Below are 22,103 nucleotides of genomic sequence, written 5' to 3'. Positions count from 1 at the left end.
CCTGGGCTGCTGCTGAGCTGCTCTTACTGCCTTTCTTCCTCTGCCTCAGGTGCAGAAGGGCAGCCATGAAGCAGAGAGCAGCGGCCCGGAGAGCTGAAGAAGAGGCCAGAAGGCGCAGGATGGAAATGGAGCAGAGAAGGCTTCAGGTGTCTGGGGAACATTCCCGGGTTTCTTGGGAAGACTCCCGGGTGTCTGGGGAACACCCCCGGGTGTCTGGGGCTCTCCTGGCCCCATTCCCAGCCCAGGTTCCCGGGGTTCAGGAGCTGCCCTGGTGCCCGGGCCCCGCGACATCGCCTGGGTGCACTTGGAGCCCGAGGTGCAGGCGGGCGCCGCCCGCGAGGCCCTGCAGGGCTTCAGCATCACCCAGAGCAGCGCCAGGAAGATCTGCGCCAAAAAGGGACCCAGTTTCCCACCCAAATCCCCTCTCTCCATCCCAAATCCTTCTTTGTGCATTCCAAATCCTTCTTCTTTCACCCCAAATCCCCTTTCCCAGCCCCCAGGGATTTTGGGGCTCCAGAGGGGTTATTGGGGTTTTTCACAGCATTGTACCCAGGGTCTCTCTGCAGACATTGCACCTGGAGCTGCCCCAAATAAACCCCAAATAACCCCAAATTTTGGGACTGGGGGTTGGGGGGGGGGGTGATACTAAAATTCGGGGTTTGGGGGTGTTTGACCCCAATCTTTGGGAACTGGGGGGTTTGATCCTAAACTTTGGGCGTTGGGTGGGGTTGATCCTAAAATTTGGGGTTTAGGGGATTTTGACACCTCAGGGTTTGGGGATTTTTGACCCCAAACTTTGGGAATTGGGGATGTTTGACACCCCTGGGTTTCGGATTTGGGGGTTTTTGTTCCCAGGATTTGGGGTTTGGGAGTTTTTTTCCCCAGGATTTGGGGATCAGGGGGTTTGAGCCCCAAACTTTGGGATCAGGGCGGTTGGACACCCCAGATGTTTCAAGCCCCAGGATTTGGGGTCAGGGGGTTTTGACCCCAAAGTTTGGGATTGGGGACTTTGACCCCAAACTTTGGGTAATGAGGAGGGTTGGACACCCCAGATATTTCAGACCCCAGAGTTGGGGATTGGGGCTTTAGACCCCAAACTTTGGGGGTTGGGGGTGTTTGACACCTCAGGATTTGGGATTTGGGGGTGTTTGGCCCCAGACTTTGGGAACGGGGGGTGTTGGACAGCCCAAATGTTTCAAACCCCAGTATTTGGCGTCAGGGGGATTTAACCCCAACATTTGCAAATTGCAGAGTGTTTGACACCCCAGGATCTGGGATTTGGGGGGTTTAAGGCCTAAAATTTGGGGTTCGGGCTGGGGGCCGGGGGGGAGGTTGAGATCCCAGAGTTTGGGTCTGGGGGTGTTTGGCCCCCCCCAGTGTTTGAACCCCAGGATTTGGGGTGTTTGACCCCAATGTTTGACCTCACCTCGGGTTTGGGGTCGGGGTTGAGATCAGGGACATTCCCTGGAGCCAGCGGCGGGATCGGGATCGGGATCGGGATCGGGAAGCGGAACAGGAACGGGGAGGGTCCCTGAGCCAATGCCGGACCCCAACCCCAGGGAGAGGCCCCGCCGCAGTCCCGGAATGGCCCCATCCCCACAATCCCGGAGCCCTCCCCAGGCCCAGCCCCTCCCCGGCCGCTGAACGGAGCCTCCCTCAATCCCAGCCCGCCCCGATCCGGGCCGGAGCCATCCCCAGAGCCTCCCCCATTCCCGGCCCGGACCCTTCCATCCCTTTTTGGGGCGGCTCCTGCCGCTCCCCGCCCATTCCTGGGAGTTCCAAAGGGCCCCGCGGACCCTCCCCATTTTGGGGGTGTTGGGGGGGCCCCAGGGCCGCCCCGAGGGCCGAAGGGGGATCGAAAGCCCCAAACCCGAGGGGCTCCTGGGGGTGCCCAGTTCCTCCCGTCCCCAGCCCGAAACAGATCCTGGCCAATCAGAGCGCGGGGCTCTGATGACGATCCCGTTGCCGGGAAGACACTCGGCGCACTGGCCCCGCCCGGCGATTTCCAGCGAATCAGCGCCCGGCTCGGCTGTGACTCATCGCGTGCCGGGCAGAACCCAGGGCCTCTCACAGCGCTGGCCAATCAGAGACTGCGCGGGGCCATTCCCAGCCAATCAGAGCGTTTGTCGCTGATGGCTCTCAGTGCCCAGGAGCGGAATTTGGGGCGGGGGCGGTGACCCCGGCGATGGGGATGGGGCGTGCGGGGGCAGCTGGGGCCGCACTGGTGGCACTGGGGGCGCTGGGAGCCCCCCCGGCCGCGGGGGGAGCGGGGGGCGCGGGGAGAAGGGGGGGCGGGGGGGCCCCAAATTCAACCCAAGGGGGGTCGGGACCCCCAAAGGGAGCAGGAGGGGCCTGGAACCCCCAAAACCAAGCACGGGGGAGGGGATTGGGGACTGGGGGAACGATGGGGAAGGGGCGGGAGAGCGGGGGGAAAGAGGGGGATGGGACCCTCAAATTGAGGTGGGAGGGAGCTGTGGACTGGGGAAAACCCCCATCAAATCCCATTAAAATCCCATAAAAATCACATTAAATTCCACTCAATTCCCATTAAACACCATTAAAATCCCATTAAAATCCTATTATATTCCATTAAAATCCCATGACATCTCATTAAAATCCCATAAAATTCTATTACAATCCCATCAAATCCCATTAAAAGTCCATAAAATCCCACTAAAATCCCATTAAATCCTATTAAAATTCCTTTTAAATCCCATTAAATTCTATTAAAATCCTACTAAATTCCTATTAAAATCCATTAAAATCCCTTCCAATCCCATAAAATGATCCCAAACCCACACAGAACTGGCCCTGAATTACCCCCCCCACACACAGCCCTAAAAACCAAAAAATGTGAAAAATTACCTCAAATGATCCCAAATTTACCCCGAATAACCCCAAAAAACCCCAAATAACCTCAAAGGCACACAAAGAACCCAAATCCCCCAAATGACCCCAAATCCCATAAATGACCCCAAATTCTCCAGATGACCCCAATCCCATAAATTACCACAAATCCCATAAATGACCCCAAATCCCATAAATGGGATTGGGAGAGGGGAGGAGAGGGCAGGGAAAGGGGGAGTGGGACAAACTGGGCGAGGAAATCAAACTCTGCAGTCAGACAGAGCAGGGATTTGTGTATCCAGCGCTGGGAGCGAGGGGGATCTCTCTGGCAAAAACCCACTCGGTCTCCTTTGGCCTTCAGCTCCATTTTAAAAGTCACAATTACAACACTTCATTAGCATAGTCACATTTGCATAAAGCTGTGTCCTGGTTTTACAGCCGTGTGTGGCTTCAGCGCCTGCGTCCGTTCCTCCTGTGGCGGCCCTCAGTCTTCTGGTGCTCTTTTGATGAAGGCTTCTGTCGTCCTCCTCACGCTGGAACTTTTTACCTGGACCATCAGCCCATGCCTGGTGCTCCTTGTTCTTCAGTCTAACCTGGTCTGAGCTGATTTTGCCCTTTGCAAGCTCTGTTCAAACTTGCTCTCTCGCTCTCAGTGCGTTTGTTGTGTCGCTGGCTCTGCTCTCTCTCTTGCTCTGCTGCCTCGCTGGCTTTGCCTGCATGGGAAAAATGCATGTATTTTATGATTGGCTTTTCGCAAATATTAAAATGAATATTATATGTCTGCTGTTAGAAAGTAATGCTGTATTAATTCTCTTAAGTACTGTGTTAAATATAGTTTTAGGTTATAAAAATTGTTAAAATAGAAACGATGCTATGTAGGATTCTTGTTTTAATTAAAGGACTTGCAGTGAGATAGCAGCCACAGGACACCTAAATCTTTCCGAGAAAAAGAATTTATTGCCCTCTTATCAGAAGAAATGAATTTCTTCCCGCCTTGAAGGCGCTGTTAGGATTCAGAGGAAGAAGGTGGCACTGTCCAGACAGAATCCTGTGTTTGAATGGAATTTATGCATCATGGATGAAGTGTATGAATATGCAACAGGCTGTTGTTTTTAAGGGTTAATCCTTTGTTAACGGGTGTCCTTTTTCGGGCTCGTGGTGCCCAGAAAAAGGTACCCGCACCTCCATAACCCTTTCTCTCTATTGTCTCATATTGTCCTAATTCAAATTGTCCAAATTATTATTACTCTAATTGCATTGCTACTTTTATAACCATTTTATTACTATGGAACTTTTACAATTTTAAAAACAAGTGATTGGCGTGTTTCACACTGCACATCTCGCTCCAGGGCTGCTTGTGCTGAACCTTTCCTTGCACAGCCCTGAGGATTCCCCCAGCCCGGGCTCCCAGCAGCTCCAGGCCCGGCCAGGAGGAGCAGCAGGGCCAGGGCTGGCCGGGCGTCCCCCCAGATGTGGCCCCCGCTGGTGGCACAGCCGGACCCTTGGGAGGCTGCCTCAGGCTTTATTGTCCACCAGCATCCCAGGAGGGAGCAGAAAATCCTCCTGCAGACGCTGATGCCGGAGGCTCCCAGCGCTTCCTTGTCTCCAGGAGCTTCTGCCAAGCCCCAGTGAAACCTCGGTGCCACATTGTTCCACAGCCTCACAACGCTCTCCTGGCTCCCGTGAGGTCCCTCTGTGTCCCACTGCAGCCTTGGCTCCATCAGGCTCTCCTGGCTCCATCAGGGTCTCCTGGTTTCCATCAGGGTCTCCTGGCTTCCATCAGGGTCTCCTGGCTTCCATGCTGCTCCATTCTGTCCCAAGGGGCATCCGCGGCTCAGCTTTGGAGCCCTGCAAGATCCAAAGGTTCCCCCCAACAAACACCAGCCCAGGGACCCCCAGGATATTTGGGCTGAGCTCCCACTGCCCAGGCACCTGCATGGAACCCAAGTGACCGCTGGGACTCCATGGAATGTCCTGGGACAAACTGTCCCTGGTCAGACAGGGGTGCCATGGAACACAGGTGCCACTGGGACACGGACACTGCCCATGGAACCGAGTGTCCATGGGGACAGAGCCGGGCCTGATGGAACACTGGAGAACATTGTCACCCCATGGAATCCATGGAACCAGGTGTCCATGGTGGCACTGGAGAACATTGTCACCCCATGGAATCCATGGAACCAGGTGTCCATGGTGACACTGGAGAACATTGTCACCCCATGGAATCCATGGAACCAGGTGTCCATGGTGACACTGGAGAACATTGTCACCCCATGGAATCCATGGAACCAGGTGTCCATGGTGACACTGGAGAACATTGTCACCCCATGGAATCCATGGAACCAGGTGTCCATGGTGACACTGGAGAACATTGTCACCCCATGGAATCTCATGGAACCAGGTGTCCGTGGTGACAGAGCCGGGCCCAATGGAACCTACTGGAACACAGGAGAACATTGTTACCTGTTGGAACCCGGGCTGCTGAGAATTTTGGACTTTCTGAGCTGACAGACACTGACCCCCAAGAGAACACTGCATTTGGCTTGAGGCTGTGGAGAAGGCTTCCAAAATGGAATGATGGAGCTGGGATTATGGGTGTGGAGTTTGAATAGAAGGGTGTAATATCACATGGTGGACAACTTGGAGTTTAAGGTTTTAGAATATAGTAATATATATAAAGCAAGATGGAGGTTTTAGGGTGGAGGCTGATCCTTCTTCTTCTTCTTCTTTTTCTTCTTCTTCTTCTTCTTCTTCTTCTTCTTCTTCTTCTTCTTCTTCTTCTTCTTCTTCTTCTTCTTCTTCTTCTTCTTCTTCTTCTTCTTCTCCTTCTTCTCCTTCTCCTTCTCCTCCTCCTCCTCCTCCTCTTCCTCCTCCTCCTCCTCCTCGTCCCTTATGTTGGGCATGGGTGATTGGTTATTGGGTTAAAAGTAAAAATAATTTAGCTGCCATTTCTTAATTGGACAGTTTATCCTCAAAAGACCTTGCAGAGAGAGAGACAGGGCTCCATTTTTACCTTGTTGGCGAAGTGCCGCAGAACTCACAGCTTGTGAGACTGTTCTAGAGACAAGAGCTAATGAACACCTGAGTCCAAACAAGAAATGCTGTCTTGGGATTTCATCCCAACCTTGGCAGAAAAGAAGCAAAAGAATTGACTGTTACCCCATGGAATCTCATGGAACCAGGTGCCCACTGTTTCACGGTGCAGCCTCAGAGAGCGATGAGACCCTTGTGGCACCATGGAATATCCTGAAACCACAGCTCCCTTGTGACAAACCTGGGCTTTATGAAACCAAGGACACCGCTGGGATGCAATGGAATCTCAAGGAGCCAAGGGTCAGCTGTCAACACATCAGCTTCTCAGGAAACCAAGGCAAACACTGTGACACAGAGAGGGGCCTCATGGGACCCAGGAGACCATGGTGACACCGTGGTGGGATCTCATGGAACCAAGTGTGAATTGTTACAGGAGCCAGGAGACCATGGTGACACCGTGCTGGGATCTCATGGAACCAAGTGTGAATTGTTACAGGACCCAGGAGACCATGGTGACACCGTGGTGGGATCTCATGGAACCAAGAGCCCAGAGTTTCACAGCTCAGCCTCATGGAGCGCTGGAGACCATGGTGTCCCAAAGGGAACACATGGAACAAAGGCTCCTTAGTGACACAGCAGGGCCTCATGGAATGCAAGAGATCATCCTGATGGAATGGGAACTCATGGATTCAAGGGTCCACTCTTTTGCTGCGTGGCCTCATGGAATGCTGGAGACCATTGTGGCACCATGGAAACGAATGGCACAAAGGCTCCACTGTGACCCAGCAGGGCCTCATGGAACCAAGGACAGTGCTGTGATACAATGGAATCTCATGGAACCAAGGTCCAGTTGTGACAAAGCTGGGCCTCCTGGAACCAAGGACACAGCCGTGATGCAATGGAACCTCTAGGATCCAAGGATCAATTGTCAACACATCAGGTTCCCATGAAACCAAGCAGAACATTGTGACACAGTGGAATCTCATGGGAGCAAGTTGGGGATTTTTGGGGGCATCGACGGGAAACACGAGGGTGTGCGGTGGGTTTGGGGGAAATGAGGGGGTCTGAGGGGGCTTTGGTGGGTCTGAGGGGGCTTTAGGGAGCTTTGGGGGGAGCTTGAGAGCGTCTGGAGCGTTCTCAGGTGGGTTTAGGGGGAACTGAGGGGAATTGGGAGAGTCTGGGGGGATTTTGGGGGATTGCGAGAGGAACTGGGCGGTTGTGAGTGGATCTGGGCGGTTCTGAGGTGGGTCTGGGGAACTTCGAGGAGTCTGAGGCGATTTCATGAGGTTTGGGGGGATTGAGGGGTCCGAGGGGGATTTGGGGCAGTCTGATGGATTTGGGGGCGTCTCAGGTGGGTCTGGGGTGAATTTTGGGGAGAACTGGGGGGGTTGAGGGTCCTGGGGGGGTTTTTGGGGTCCTGGGGAGGGTTTGGGGGTCCAGAGAGGTTCTGGGCCAACACTGGGGGAGCTCTGCGGGGTTGGGCGTTCCTGGAGGGGTCCCGGGGGAGATTTGGGGGTCCCGGGGGGTCCCAGGCCCACCCTGAACCGGGGTCTGGGGGTTTCGGGGGGAGGGGGCACTGCAGGGGTTCCCTCCCCCGTTTTTGGGGGGTCTCCCATGGTGCCCCCTCCCCAAAAAGCTCCCAGGGCCCCCTGAAGTGGCTCCTTTCCACCGGCCGGTGCCCCCTGATCCAGGACGGCCCCACTGAGTCTGGGGGGGTTTGTGGGGACTTTGGGGTTCTGAGAGGGGTTTTGGGGATTTGGGGGTGGCATTTTTGGGCTTTTTTGGGATTTTGTTGGGAGTTTAGGAGGGATTATTGCGGTTTTTGGGAAGAATTATTGGGTTTTGGGATGGTTATGTGATTTTGGGGGGTTTTATTGATTTGGGGGATTTTGGATTTTTGGTGTTTTGTTGGGGTTGTGGGGGCTTTTGGGGGGAGATTTATTGAAAATTTAGTGAGTTTTTTTTAATTTTGGTGAGTTCCACTGGGATGTTTGAAGATTCCCTGGGGTTTTTGATGGTTTTCTTGTAATTTTTGGGGATTTTGTGGGGTTTTTGTGGAATTTTAGGGGGGCTTTGGGGCATTCCCTGGGTGTGGGGAAGGGCTGAGAGGCACCAAAATCTCCTTAAAAGCCCCGAAAGTCCCAATAAAACCCACAAAATCCCAATTAAATCTCTCAAAATCCCATTAGAACACCCCAGAATCCCCATATAAACCCACAAAATCCTTTGGAATCCCAAAAACCCCAAAAATCCAGATTAAACTCCGCAAATCCCCCCAAAATGTCCCCAAAACCATTAAAAGCCCCAGAAAATCTCCCCCAAGATCCAAGGAAATCCTGGCAACACCCAAAAAACCCCACAAAACCCCACAAATCCCACCAGAAATCCCCAAAAAACCCAAATCCCCAATGAATCCCTCTGAATGCCACCACAATTCCAATAAAATGCCCCAAAATCTCCTAAAAATCTCAATAAAACCCCAGGAATTTCTGAGAATCCCAAAAAATCCCAACAAAATCCCAGTAAAATCCCCAAAATTCAAAAAGAGCCACAAGAAATTTCAATAAACTCCCAACCACCCCCAGAAAAACTCCCCCTCAAAATGCCAAGAAAATCCCCCAAAATCCAAACCCCCCAAATCCACAAAACCAGCCACTCCCAGTCAATCCCAGTGTGATTCCAGTCGCTCTCAATGAGATCCCAGTGTAACCCAGCATGGACTCAGCTGCTCTCACTGGGATCCCAGTGTGATCCCAGTTGCTCCCAGCATAATTCCAGCTGTTCCCAGTTCCTCCCATGATGATCCCAGTTGCCCCAAGAATAGTCCCAGTCCCTCCCAGCAGGGTCCCAGTCGTGCCCAGTTGCCTCCAGGGTAGATTCAGTTTCCCCCAGCATCGTCCCAGTTGCTCCCAGCATGATCCCAGCTGTTCCCAGTGTGGTTCCAGTGCCCCCAGGATGGTTAGAGACACTCCCAGTATGTTTCAGTTACCTCAGAATGATCCCAGTCTTTCCCAGTTCCTCCCAGTTTCCTCTAGCATCATCCCAGTTTCCATCTGTTGCTCAAAGGGTGGCCCCAGTTGCTCCCAGTGTGATCCCAGTTGCCCCAGTTGTAGTCTCAGTCCTCTCAGCATGGTTCCAGCACCTTCCAGCCGATCCCAGTTGCTCCCAGTGGGTCACATTTTCCTCCCAACATGGGCCCAGTAGCTCCCAGTAAGCCCCAGTCAGGTTCCATTCACACCCAGTATAATCCCAGTATGAGTGTAGCCACTCCCAGTATGATCCCAGTCCCTTGCAGTCCAATCCCAGTTGCTCCCAGTCACTCCCAGTCTGATGCCAGTGCCCCCAGAGCGATCCCAGTTGCTCCCAGCATGGGCCCAGCTGTTCCCAGTGTGCTTCCATCACTCCCCTATGGTTACAGACACTCCCAGGATGGTCCCAGTTGGACCCAGTTGCCCCTGCTCTAGTCCCAGTCCCTCCCCATATGATCCCAGTCCCTCCCAGCATGGTCCCACTCACTCCCAGTTCTCCCCAGCATGGTCCCAGTTGTTCCCAGTGTGGTTCCAGTCCCCCCAGGATGGTTCCAGACACTCCCAGTATATCCCAGTTGCCCCCAGCATGCATCCAGTCCTTCCCAGTTCCTCCAGTTTGCTTGCAGCATCATCCCAGTTTCCCTCAGCTGCTCCCAGTAGCCCAAAGTGTGATCCCAGTCGCTCCCTTTCAACCCCAATATGATCCCAGTAAGCTCCAGTTTGATCCCAGTCACACGCCAGCCCTCCCAGTGTGGTCCCAGTATAATCCCAGTTGTTCCAATCTCTCCCAGTATGGTCCCAGCTGCCTCCAGTGTGGTTCCAGTTGCTCCCTAGATCAGCCCAGTCAGTCCCAGTATGATGCCATTTGCTGCCAGCGTGCTCCCAGTTGCTCCCAGTCAGGCCCAGTCTGGGGGATGATGTGCAGGGTGTGCTCCCAGTCACTCTCAGATCCTCCCAGTATTAGTCCAGTCCCTCCCAGTATGATCCAGAGATGAGCCCAGTGTGCTCCCAGTCCCTGCCAGTATGAACCAGTTGTGCTCCACATGGTTCCAGTTGCTCTCTTTCACCCTCACTTTTGTTCCAGTCACTCCCAGTATCCCCCAGTGTAGCCCAGTTCCCTCCAGCATCTTTCCAGTTCCTTCCAGTATGATCCCATTTGCTCCCAAGCACTCCCAGTCAGCCTCAGTGTAGTGGCACTCACTGCCAGAATGATCCCAGTCAGCTCCAGCATGATCCCAGTTCATCCCAGTATAAGCCCAGCAGTTTCCAATCACCCCCAGCAGGCTCCCAGTCACTCCCAGTTGCTCCTGGCATGATCCCAGTTGCTCAGAGCTGCTCCATCCCAGTCACTCCCAGTATATCCCATTTGCCCCTAACGTGGTCTCAATTGCCTCCTGCAGGCTCCTGCTCTCTCCCAGTATGATCCCAGTATGATCCCAGTGTCCATCAGTGCGATCACAGTCTGCCCTGGCATGGCAGTATGATCCCAGTATGATGTCAGTACAAACCCAGTCCCGTCCCAGCATGATACCAGTATAATATCAATAGAAACCTATAATTGTCCCAGTCACTCCAGTATGATGCCAGTATATTCCCAGTCACTCCCAGTACGATCCAAGTACACAGCCAGTACATCCCCAATACACTCCCAGCATGATCCCAGTATGATGTCAGTACAAAGCCAGTACAGCCCCAGTCGCTCCCAGTACGATCCCAGTGCAGCCCAGTCCCTGGCAGTGCTGCCACTGCTGGGATCCCCCAGGCCTGTGTGCGTTCCCTCCTGGCGGATGTGCCGAGAAGAGCCCCAGGGGCTGGCAGGGGCCAGGCAGGGTCCCCAGCAAGGCCCAGTTTGGATATGCAGCTTTGCCCAGTTTGCCCAGTTTGCCTCTCCTTTGGCCCGGGCCGGGTTCCCCCCGCCCGCAGCGGCTGGGAGCAGCCGAGAGCCCCGCGCTGCCCATGCCGACCTGGCCCGGCTCCATGGCCGCTGCTGCCGCGGGCTGCGAGGGCTGCGGGAACGGGGCACCGAGGGTGTGGCTGCTGCTGGGGGAGGAGGAGGAGGGAGGGAAGGGCAGGGATGGAGGGGGAGGAGGAGGCGGGGTAAGGGGGGAGGAGGAGAGGGAGGAGGGATGGAAGGGGAGGGATGAAGGCGAATGAAGAAGTCCAAGGCTGAGCGGAAAAGGCCCCTCGGGGGGACATCGGGGGGTGGCGGTGGCGGCTGCGGGCAGAGGCAGCCTGGAGGAGCAGAGCCCTGTGTGCCCCAGGAGGCCAAAGTGGGGAGGCCAGAGAGGGGGGAGCGCCGCCATTGGCGGGAGCCTCAAGAGCCTGGAGAGGGGCAGGGGGGACTCCTTGGAGCCGCTGCAGCCCAGGGCAGAGAATGAGGGGAGAAGGGAGCCCGGGAGCCCAAAGAGCCCCGGCATCCCGAAATGGGGAGAGCCAAGAGGGGGCAGTGCGTCCCCAGAGACGGCCTGGGGGGATCTCGTTGCCCTTGCCTGTGGCACGGAGGCAAATCCCATGCTGTCCTTGTCCTTCCTCGCCCAGAGCAGGAGCTGAGCATGGAGAGCAGGGAGGACAAATGCCCGCGGCAGAACCTGGTGGCAGAGGCCGTTTTGAGCAGCTCCACGGCGCAGGAAGCCAACGGGGAGGAAAAGGCCCGGAGATGCCGCACGAGGAGGGGCTGCAAACGCAGATGGCGGGGATGTGAGGGGGAAAGAGGCAGCCTGGGCCGGGAAGGCGGCCGGAGATGGAGCCAGAGCTCGGAGCTGGTGCTCCATGAGCAGCTCCATGATGGGGAGAAGCCCCACACGTGCGTGGAGTGTGGGAAGAGCTTCAGGTGGAAGTACAACCTGACTGTGCACCAGAGGACCCACACTGGGGAAAAGCCCTACAAGTGTGGGGAGTGTGAGAAGAGCTTCAGCCAGAGCTCCAGCCTGATCAAGCACCAGAGGAGCCACACTGGGGAGAGGCCCTATGAGTGTGGGGAATGTAGGAAGAGCTTCAGCGAGAGCTCCACCCTGATCAAGCACCTGAGGAGCCACACAGGGGAGAGGCCCTATGAGTGTGGGGAATGTAGGAAGAGCTTCAGCCGGAGCTCCAGCCTGATCAAGCACCAGAGGACCCACACTGGGGAGAGGCCCTATGAGTGTTCCAAGTGCGGGAAGAGGTTTCAGACCAGCTCCCATCTCCTCCAGCACTATCAGAGTCACACAGAGGAGAGGCCCTTCCAATGCCCCGACTGTGGGAAGGGATTCAAGAACAACTCCGACGTTGTCAAGCACCGGCGCATCCACACTGGGGAGAGGCCCTACGAGTGTGATAAATGCAGGAAGAGGTTTCAGACCAGCTCCCATCTCCTCCTGCACTATCGGATTCACACAGAGGAGAGGCCCTTCCAATGCCCAGACTGTGGGAAGGCGTTCAAGTACAACTCCCACCTCGTCACCCACCGGCGCATCCACACTGGGGAGAGGCCCTACGAGTGTCCCCAGTGTGGGAAGAGCTTCTCCAGGAGCTCTCACTTGACCCAACACCAACGGAGGCACCGGTAAGGGAAGCCCTGCGAGTGCCCTGAGTGCAGGAAGAACTTCGTGCGCTGCTGCAGCTCCATCCCCCACTGGAGGAGGCACTTTGGGCACAGCCCTGGTCACTCACATTCCCTGTGATCCATGTTGGGAACACACCTGCCTGCTTGTCCTTTTGTTTGGCATTTTTTTCTGATTCATCTTCATCCCTTAAAAACAGCCAAAACAGTGTTTAAAGAAAAAAATTGATCACAGATGTCTTAAGTCCCACAATTTCAGAGTTTTTTAATGGGAAATTGATGGTTTGGAGAGAATATTCTGGAGGATTTGTGTAGTCTGGGGGGGGATTTTGTGCAGTGTTCTCCATCTCTTTGCACTCCAAAAGCCAAGAGGGTCACCTCAAAACAACTGAATCCCACTGAAAACAACTGAATTTTAATTCATACAGGCTCAATCCGACATCAAAATGCCTTGTTCCCACCCTAAAAAACTCAGTCCCACACCAGACTCACTCCATTCCACAGCTGCCAGAGTGAGATGGGGTGTGAAGGAGATTGGGAGAAGTGGGATCCCAATTTGGAGTGATGGGATTGGGATTGTGTGGGGCTGGGTGGGTGGGATGTATTTGATAGCAAATAAAACTTTCAGAGTTAGTGCCACCTTCTCAGCTGATTGTGTTTGTGTCCTCCTTTCTCTCCTGCCTCTCTTTGCCTGCTCTGTTTCTCTCTCAGTGTCTCCCTTGAGCCAGGGCAGCTGCCACCAAAGACCCTGCCCTGATTTAATTCCCAGTGCAGGAGCTACAACGGCCATGGGTGAAGTTCTGAAGGCTGGCAGTGAAATGTCACTGTAGGATCCACTTGGCTTTCGGCCCCTTCTTAGGAGCTTTGCCTTCAAGGGCAGGAACATCTTTTCCTGGCTGGGAACTGGAATTCCAGGTCCTTGGAGTGTGTGCCATGCAGGACCATACAGACTGGGATGATATGGACTGGGATCCCACAGACTGGGACTGCACCGATTGGGACCATGTGGACTGGCATCATGTAGACTGGGATTGTATGGCTTGGGATTGTACAGACTGGGATCATGGACTGGGATTTCACAGGCTGGGACCGTGGGGATTAGGAGCCGAGACTGGGATCATACAAACTGGACCATATGGACCAGGATGGCTGCACCGGATCAATGTGAACCGAGGGGGTCCCGCCCTGCCCAGGGGTCCCTCCCCATCCTGCCCGGGGGCGCAGCCAAAGCTCCCCGGAACGAATGCAGAGGTCCAGGAGGGATCCCAGTGCCAATCCCATTTCCAATCCCATTTCCAGTCCCGTTCCTGCTCCTTGTGCTGGTCCCAGAGTGATCCTGGTGCTGATCCTGGTTCCGGTGCCTGCCTCAGTCTCCATCTCAGTCCCGGAGCACTCCTGGGGCTGATTCTGGTTCTCGTGTTGATCTCGATACTGGAGCGGTGCCAGTCCCAGTCCCAGTCTTGGTACCAGAGCGGTGCCAGTCCCAGTCTCAGTCCCAGTCTCGGTCCTGGAGCGGTGCCATTCTCGGTGCTGGTGCTGGTGCTGGTTTCAGTGCTGGTCTCAGTCTTGGTCCCAGAGCAGTTCTGGACCCAGTGCTGCTACTGGTGCTGGTCTTGGTCCTGGAGTGCTCCCAGTGCCAATCTCAGTCTCAGTCCCAGTCCCAGAGCGCTGCCACTCTCGGTGCTGGTTCCGGTGACAGTCTCGGTCTCAGTCCTGGAGGGCTCCCGGTCTCGGTCCTGGTCCCGGTCCCAGAGCAGTCCCGGTGCGGGTGCCGGGTTCCAGTCTCGGTCCTGATCCCAGTCCTGGAGCGCTGCCGGTGCCAGTCCCAGTTCCAAAGTGCTCCTGGTGCCGGTCCCAGTGTCAGGCTTGGTCCCAGTCTTGGACCCAGTGCCAGTTCTGGTGCTGATTCTGGTCTGGGTCTCGGTCCTAGTCCCGGTGCCGGTCCTGTGGCGCTGCCAATCTCAGTTCCAGTGTCAGTCTTGCTGCTGGTGCCACTTCTGCTGCTGGGTTTGGTCTTGGTCCTGGAGAATTTAGGTCCATTTGGGTGATTTTAGGCCAAACTGGACAGGTTTAGGGTGGGTTTCAGATCCCTTGCAGTGATTTCAAGCCTTTTAGGGTGGATCTTAGGCCCCTTTGCAGATTTTAGGCCAAATCTGTTGGGTTTGAGGGTGGATTTTAGATCCCTTTGAATGATTTAAGCCCATTTGGGTGGGATTTGGGCCTGTTTGGGTGATTTTAGGATAAACTGGGCAGTTTTAGAGTGGATTTTAGATGCCTTTGGCTGATTTTAGGCCCATATGGGTGGATTTTAGTCCTCTTTGGGTAATTTTACCTTGTAACGGTGATTTTAGGTCCCTTTGTGTTATAGATGGCTAATGAGATGATTGGCTCTCACAATTAAGGGATGGATACTGTGTGAATATTAAGAGAAGCTTTATTGATGTGTCATTATGTTATTGCAGTCTGTTGTTTAGATGTCCCCTGTTCTCCCCACAGTCCCTTTCCCCGCTGTTGTTACCATCAGACAGCCTGAGCCATCCAGGACAGGTAGAAAGAAGGCAAGAACAAAAACTTGTTCCGAGGGGAGGGGGCGTGGCAGGACAGCACCTGACCCTCCAATCAAGCTGCAGGAAAGCAGACTCCACCAATAAACAGCAAAGAAGAGTTGACTGACAGACTGTGGGAGGGGCCAGGTTTGGCTGATGCAATCCCGGGGTATCAAAGGCGAAGCGTCCATCTTGAGGACGAGCCAGGCACGTGGTAGGCAGCCATGAGGGGAGCTCCCAGGCCTGTTCTTCCTTATTTAGTCCTTTTCTTGTCATTTTGTTAAGGTTGAATAAACCTTTTAAAATTTTCAAAGTCAGCAGTCGTTTCTCACAGTAACCAAGGGTTCCTTTCCTGGAGTTTGGTGCACAGGAGAAACACCAACCATATATTCTCAAGAGGACAAAATGGCACAAAATTTTCCTGGCAAAGATCAGAAAATCAAGAAACTTTGGAAAAAGATTTACTAAAACATCCAATTCAACATAAAACACCATAGCAGTAACTTCATTAACTCAGCCCGGTGTACCTGGAAACGTTTAATCACTTCAGTTGTTGAGGTATCAAAAAATGTTCCATATCAAGAGCATTAGAAGGAGAAGACAGAGAGACAGGAAGACAGAAGCTCTATAGAAAGAAACGCACATGGCTACCAACTGCTGGGGTTCCAGCGTGGGTGAGACACAAACCCCAGCCACGGAGCCCTTGTGACGCATCAAGGCCCCTCTGGAGCAAAGAAACCATTGCTGATAGTCCAGAAACTCATGGAACCAAGGGGCCCTTGTGACAACGCAGATCCAAGGACACCATGGTGGCACTATGGAACCTCATGGGAGCAAAGAGACCATTGTGACACTCTGGTGCCTCACGGAATCAGGGGGACCATTGTGAAACTCAGGCCCCCTCTGGAACCAAGGGCCAAGGATGAAGCTATGGCACCCGTGGAACCAAGGAGCCGTTGTGACACAGCGGGGCCACAGGGAGCCAAGGGGCCACGGGGACATTGCAAGGGCTCAGGGAAGCCAAGGAGCCGTTGTGACACTGCAGAAGAAAGGAGAACATTGTGACACTGCAGGGACTCCTGGAATCAAGGAGACCATGGGGACACTGTGGGTCCTCATGGAACCAAGGGCACAGGGAGCAGGTGTGGCTGGTTTGGCCTCCCGGGGGCTGCTGGACAGGTCTGGCTGACCTTGGCATGTCGAGGGCTGCTCCTCAACTGCCCCTGAAGCACTGGGGCTCTGGGCTCTCCTTCCTATGGGACAGAACTGTCCTGATCCTCCTCCAGGGCCCTATGGCCAAAACTGGGATTCCTTCTCCAAATTCCCTTACATGCAAAGATTGTTCCCAGATGAAATCTGCCAGGAGGAACAGATCTGGCTGCCTTGGCTACCTGGGGCCACCTCTCATCTGCCTTTGAAACCCTGGGACCATGTGCTTTTATTTCTTGTGGGAAAAAACCCTCCATCTCAACCAGGCACTCATGGCCAAAACTGGGCAACTACCTCTGGAATTCCTTATATCCAAGGATAGCTCCCAGACAAAAGCTGCCAGCACTGACAAGCCTGGCTGGCCTTGGCTTCCTGAGGGCTGGCCCTCATCTGCCTCTGAAACACTGGGGCTGGGTGCTTTCCTTCCTTATGAAAAGAGCTCTTCTTCCTGTCCAGGCACCCACAGCCAAAACTGAGATTGCACCTCCAAAATGCCCAATATCCAAGGAAAGCCCCTAGACAAAAGGTGCCAGGAGAGACAGGGCTGGCTGGCTTGGCCTGAGGGTGGCCACCTCTCATCTTCTTCCTAAACACTTGGACTTTGTGCTTTACTTTCCTATGGGCAAAAACACCCATCTTGACCATGGCCAAAACTGGGATTCCCCCTCCAAAACTCCGTACATCCAAGGATTGCTCCCAGGTGAAAGCTGCCAGGACAGACAGGTCTGGCTGCCCTTGGCCTCCTGGGAGTGCCTCTCCCCTGCTGTCCAAACACTGGGGCTGGGTGCTTTCCTTCCTATGGAAAAGAACCGTCCTTCTTATCCATGCAAAAATGGCTGAAATTGGGGTTCCACCTCGCAAATTCCTGATATCCAAGGGTTGCTTTCAGACAAAAGCTGCCAGGACAGAGAGGTCTGGCTGGCCTTGGCCTCTGATGGCCGCCTTTCATCTGCCCCTGAGACACCACCGGTGTTCTGTGCTTTCCTTCCTATGGAAAAGAACCATCCTTCTCCTCCAGTGTCCATGTCTGAAATTGGGATTCCACCTCTGAAATTCTCAATATCCAAGGGTTGCTCCCAGGCAAAATCTGCCAGTACCGTCAAGGCTGGCTGGCCTGGGCCTCTGGTGGCTGCGCCTGCAACAGTGGGGCTGGGTTCTTTCCTTCCCATGGAGATCCCTGGGACACTGTGGGGACCTCATGGAACCAAGGGGATCATTGTGGCACCACTGGAGCCCAGGGAACCAAGGGGATCATTGTGGCACCACTGGAGCCCAGGGAACCAAGGGGATCATTGTGGCCCCACAAGAACCCATGGAACCAAGGGGATCATTGTGGCACCACTGGAGCCCAGGGAACCAAGGGGATCATTGTGGCACCACTGGAGCCCAGGGAACCAAAGGGGCCATGGTGACACAGAGGGGCTCCATGGACCCAGAGACCATTGTGGCTCTGTGGGGCCTGATGGAACCATGGAGACCATTCCAACCTTCAGGGCCTGGTGTCACCAAGGGGGCATTATGACACCTCAGGGCCCCATGGAAGCAAGGGACCATTGGGACACTGTGGGACCCCATGGAACCCAGGGAACATGGAACAGCTCTGGCTGGCTTGGCCTCCCAGGGGCCACCTGACAGCTCTGGCTGATCTTGGGCTGTCAAGGGCTGCCTCTCATCAGCTCCTGGAGCACTGGGGCTCTGTGCTTTTCTTGCTATGGAAAAGGGCTGTCTGACTTTTCAGATGGTCATTGCCAGAACGGGTACTCTCCCTAAAATAATTTCCTCTGTGCAAGGGTATCTCACCAAACAAAACCTGCCAGCTCTGGCTGGCCTTGGCCTCTGGTGGTCACCTCTCATCTGCCCCTGAAACACTGGGGCTCTGTTCCTTCATTCCTATGGAAAAGAACCAGCCTTCTTGTCCAGGGACCATGGCCAAAATTAGAATTTGGCCTCCCAAATTCTGGATATCCAAGGATCGCTCCCAGACAAAAGTAGCCAGGACAGACAGGTCGGGCTGGCCCTGTCCTCTGGTGATTTCTTTAGACTCTGAGGTGAATGTTTTCATTTGGAAACACCTTGGAGAGGGCCCAGAGATGTCCCAAGGAGGGGTTTCGAGGCCTTGGGCCCATGAGCACTGTACAGGGACAAAGGAGCTCTGTGCTCAGTGGGGTGGAGACTGAGGACAGTGGAGCAGAGCCATGAGAGTGTTTAAAGAGCGATTTCAGGGATGGTGGATCCTTTTGACATAGTGGAAAACAGCCAGAGAGAGAAAGAATTAATGCCAAGGGCAGCTGGGGAGGCCCAGAGTGACACCAGGAGAAAGGAATTTCCCTGTCAGGGCAGGGCTGTGGTGCAGCACGTCCCCAGCAGGAGCCTGGAGCAGCCCCAGGCTTTGTGTGGGCAGGCAGGGGCAGGCAGGAGGCAGAGCTGTCAGCAAAGGAAGGGCCCAGCCAGGTGGGGCAGCCGGGGGATGCCCAGAGCCTGCAGGGACAGAGGCCAGGGCAGGGACACCGTGGGACAGCCTGGGCTGCACAGGGCACAGGGATGGGCAGCAGCTGCAAGACAGCCCTGACAGAGCCAACCTGGGCAGCGCTTTGGCCATGGCTGCTGGCCCTGGGCCTGAGCCAGGAGGGGACAAGTGACCCTTGCAGGCCTGGGGCCTCATTGCCTCCTTGTCCCTGCTCAGCAGCCTGGCAGGGGCCGCCCCACGCTCCTGCCCTTGGCATTGCCCATCCCCACATGCCAGGGCCCATCCCGGGAAGAGCCCTGAGCAAGGAGGGAGGGACAGGATCTGCCTGGCCAGGCCCTGGGGCTCAGGCCTTGGCCCTTTACATTCCTGAAACAAATCCAGGTTTGCTCAGCACCAGAGACACCTTTGCCTTGTTTGTCCCCAGCTGCCATCAGTGCCTCCAGTGTTCTGCTCTCCCTGGAACCCGGGGACACTTTCTCAGTGCTGTCCCTCACAGGGATCTCTTTAAAGTACAAGAAACTTCAGTATTTCAATCTCACTTGGAGCTCTTGAGAAGTCTTTGAGCCCACTCTGAGGGACTGGGTGTGATGCAAAGAGCAGCAAAGGCCCAGAGGGTGATTAAAGTCCTTGTGCTGTGTCTGTGCTGCTGAGCTGGGCCGGGCTCCTGGCCCAGAGGCAGCTCCTGGCAAGGGCAGCAGAGCTGCAGAGAGACAGCTCTGGCCAGGAGCAGCTCCTGTGCACAGCCCAGCAGGGCTGGGGCACTGCCAGGGCCCCTCAGGGACACGAGCAGGGCACAGACAGAGCTCCCAGGGGCTCAGCACTGGCCGGGGCTGTGGGATGTCCCCGCGGGGGCTGTGTCACAGCAGCACCTCTGGGGCTGTGTCCCAGAGCCACAGAGCAGCTGGGATGGCAGCAAGGGGCTGTGTGACAGCACAGAGTGGGCTGTGTGACAGCACTGAGGGGCTTGTGACATCACAGAGCGAGCTGTGACATCACAGAAGGCGGCTCTGTGACATCACAATGTGGGTTGTGACACAGAGTGACAGAGCAGCTGTGAGATGTCACAGAGAAGGCTGTGACATCACAGGGTGACTGTGACACCACAAATCTGCTGTGTGACATCACATAGCAGCTGAATGACATCATATGGAGGTTGTGTGACATAAGAGAGTGGTTGTGTGACATCACCAGGGCTGTGTTACATCACAGGTGGCTGTGTGACATCACGGGGGCTATGTGACATCACAGGCAGCATTGTGACACCACGGGAGCTGTGTGACATCACAGGGGCAGTGTGACATCAACGGGGCTGTGTGACATCACAGGGGCAGTGTGACATCACATGGGGCTGTGTGACATCACGGGGGCTGTGTGAGGTCCCTGGGGAGGTCACTCTGCCCCGGCCCCCTCACAGCTCCCCCCAGAGCAGTCCAACCCTGCTCGTGCACAGCGGGGTCCCCTGTCCCCCCGGGTCCCCCCGGGCCCCCCGGCCCCGCAGCCTCCCCCACAGGATGTTCCACGAGATCGACCCCAGAGCCTGACACGGGGACGGGGGGCCGGGGCCCTGGGGGTGGCACAGGGGGACAGGGACCCCCCAGCAGCGTCCCCGTGTGCCCCAGGGCCAGAGTCTGGGCCAGGGCTCCTTCACTCTGTTATAGATAAATATCATAATATTGGCTTTTTGCAAATATTAAAATGGATTTTATATGTGTGATGTTAAAATAACTTTGTTCTAAAGATGTAGTTTTTATTTCTGTTGTTAATTTAGCTTAGACATAGTAGAGAAATAACTGATAGAAGTGTGCTTGTGTTAAACTGCCTGCTTGGGTGGGATAACATCCAATGCACACAGGATGAGGACACCTGTACAGATCTGCCAACTATCAGCACTCCCTGTCTGAAGGCAGAGTGCACCAAGGCCCAAAACCTGGAGGTGATAAAGAGAAGGAGCCAAAACCACAGCCAAGAAACACACATGCTCTGAAAAGGCAGACCCAAGGAGGGGCCATGTAAAATCATTCCTGGAATATGTAAAGTAGTTGATGGATATGCATGAGGCTCTATGAATATGCACCAGGCTGATGTAAGGGGAAAGGTATTTCAGGGGATCCCCGAAGGTAACAGGGTGCTCCTGGCTGAGTGCCAAGATGCACCCGGCCGTAATAACCTTTGCTCCATGGTCCTGGTCTCCCATTGTCCCTTATTAAACTTTGTACATTTTCACAGGAGAGTGAACGTGTTTTTCACAAATGGAATCTCAAGGAAACAAGGGTCAGTTGTTAAGCCAAGGCTCTGCTTTGACCAAGTGGGGCCTCATGGGACACAGGTGCCACTGGGACATTGCCAGGTCTGGTAGGAACAAGGCTCCATTATTGCACAGTGTTACAGATGAGTAATGTCATAGTTGGGTCTCACAGTGAGGAGATAGATACTATGTGTGTGTTAAGATGTGTAGTGATGTTATTGTCATCTGTCCCCCATAGTCCTCTTTCCCCTCCCCTTGTAATGGCCTTGGCTGTTGGGGCATTTGGGGAGGGCAGGTTTGTCACTGGAAGGCAGGCATGGCAACACCTGCTCTCCAGTCAGGTTGCAAGAAAGCATTCTCCACCAATGGACGGCCACAAAGAGTTACCTGACAGACTTTGGGTGGGGCTAGGATTACCTGATGCAACACCAAAGTCTAAAAGGAGGAGCAGCCAATTTGTGAAGGAGCCATGTGGCTGATAGCCACGGGGTGGGGAAGGGCTCCCAGTGCTGTGATTTCTCCTGTTTCAGTCCTTTGTTGTCATTTTTTTCAAGGTTGAATCACCCTTAAAATTTTAAAAGTAGCGGTCATTTCTCACACACAGCAAGGCCTCAGGGCGCCCAGGAGAGCGGCGTGACAATGACATCTTGGGGAACCAAGTGTCACCTGCAAACACAACGGGGCCTCATGGAAGCCAGGGGCCACTTGGATATTGCCAGGGCAGGTGGAACTCAGTGTCCATTGTGACACAGCACAGCCTCGTGGAACTCAGCAGAGCATTGGGACAGCCTGGAATCTCATGGAGCCAAGGCTCTGCTTTGGCAAAGTGGGGCCCACAGGACACAGGTGCCACTGGGACATTGCCAGCTCTTGTGGAACCCAGTGTCCACTGTGACACAGCAGAACCTCATGGAAACACGGGGGCCACTGTGACGCAATGGAATCCCATGGAAGCAAGTGTCAGTTGTGAACGCAGCAGGGCCTCACAGAACCCAGGGGCAACAGGGACCGTGCTGTGGCTCGTGGGAGCAAGGGGCCATTGTGACCCAGCGGGGCCTCCTGGAACCCAGGAGAACATTGTGGGCCCATGGATCCTCATAGAAGCACGGCCCCATTGTGACAAAGTGCAGCATCACAATGGTCTCCTGGGTTCCATGAGTCCTCGCTGTGTTTAGAATTGACACTTGGT

The 22,103-nt window shown here is 54.7% G+C and overlaps 2 protein-coding genes across 2 annotated transcripts in view; one reads left to right on the top strand and one right to left on the bottom strand.

Moving 5' to 3' along the window:
* LOC139603901 (zinc finger protein 154-like) overlaps window positions 1-22,103 on the bottom strand; it is a 488,962-nt gene that overhangs the window by 206,546 nt on the left and 260,313 nt on the right. The window lies entirely within an intron of this gene.
* LOC139603892 (zinc finger protein 774-like) lies at window positions 11,355-13,003 on the top strand. Its single transcript, XM_071454894.1, has one exon. It carries the CDS (start codon window positions 11,462-11,464, stop codon window positions 12,452-12,454), a length of 993 nt encoding a protein of 330 aa, XP_071310995.1. The 5' UTR covers window positions 11,355-11,461; the 3' UTR covers window positions 12,455-13,003.

The sequence above is a fragment of the Agelaius tricolor genome, unplaced genomic scaffold (genome assembly GCF_023055355.1).
Source record: "Agelaius tricolor isolate 1412-34295 unplaced genomic scaffold, bAgeTri1.0.p SCAF_42, whole genome shotgun sequence".
NCBI classification, from domain to species: domain Eukaryota; kingdom Metazoa; phylum Chordata; class Aves; order Passeriformes; family Icteridae; genus Agelaius; species Agelaius tricolor.
This window is presented reverse-complemented; position numbering and strand designations above follow the sequence as displayed.

Excerpts from the sequence above, each read along its gene's own strand:
- LOC139603892 (XM_071454894.1), top strand. The coding sequence starts at position 11,462 with ATGGAGAGCAGGGAGGACAAATGCCCGCGGCAGAACCTGGTGGCAGAG.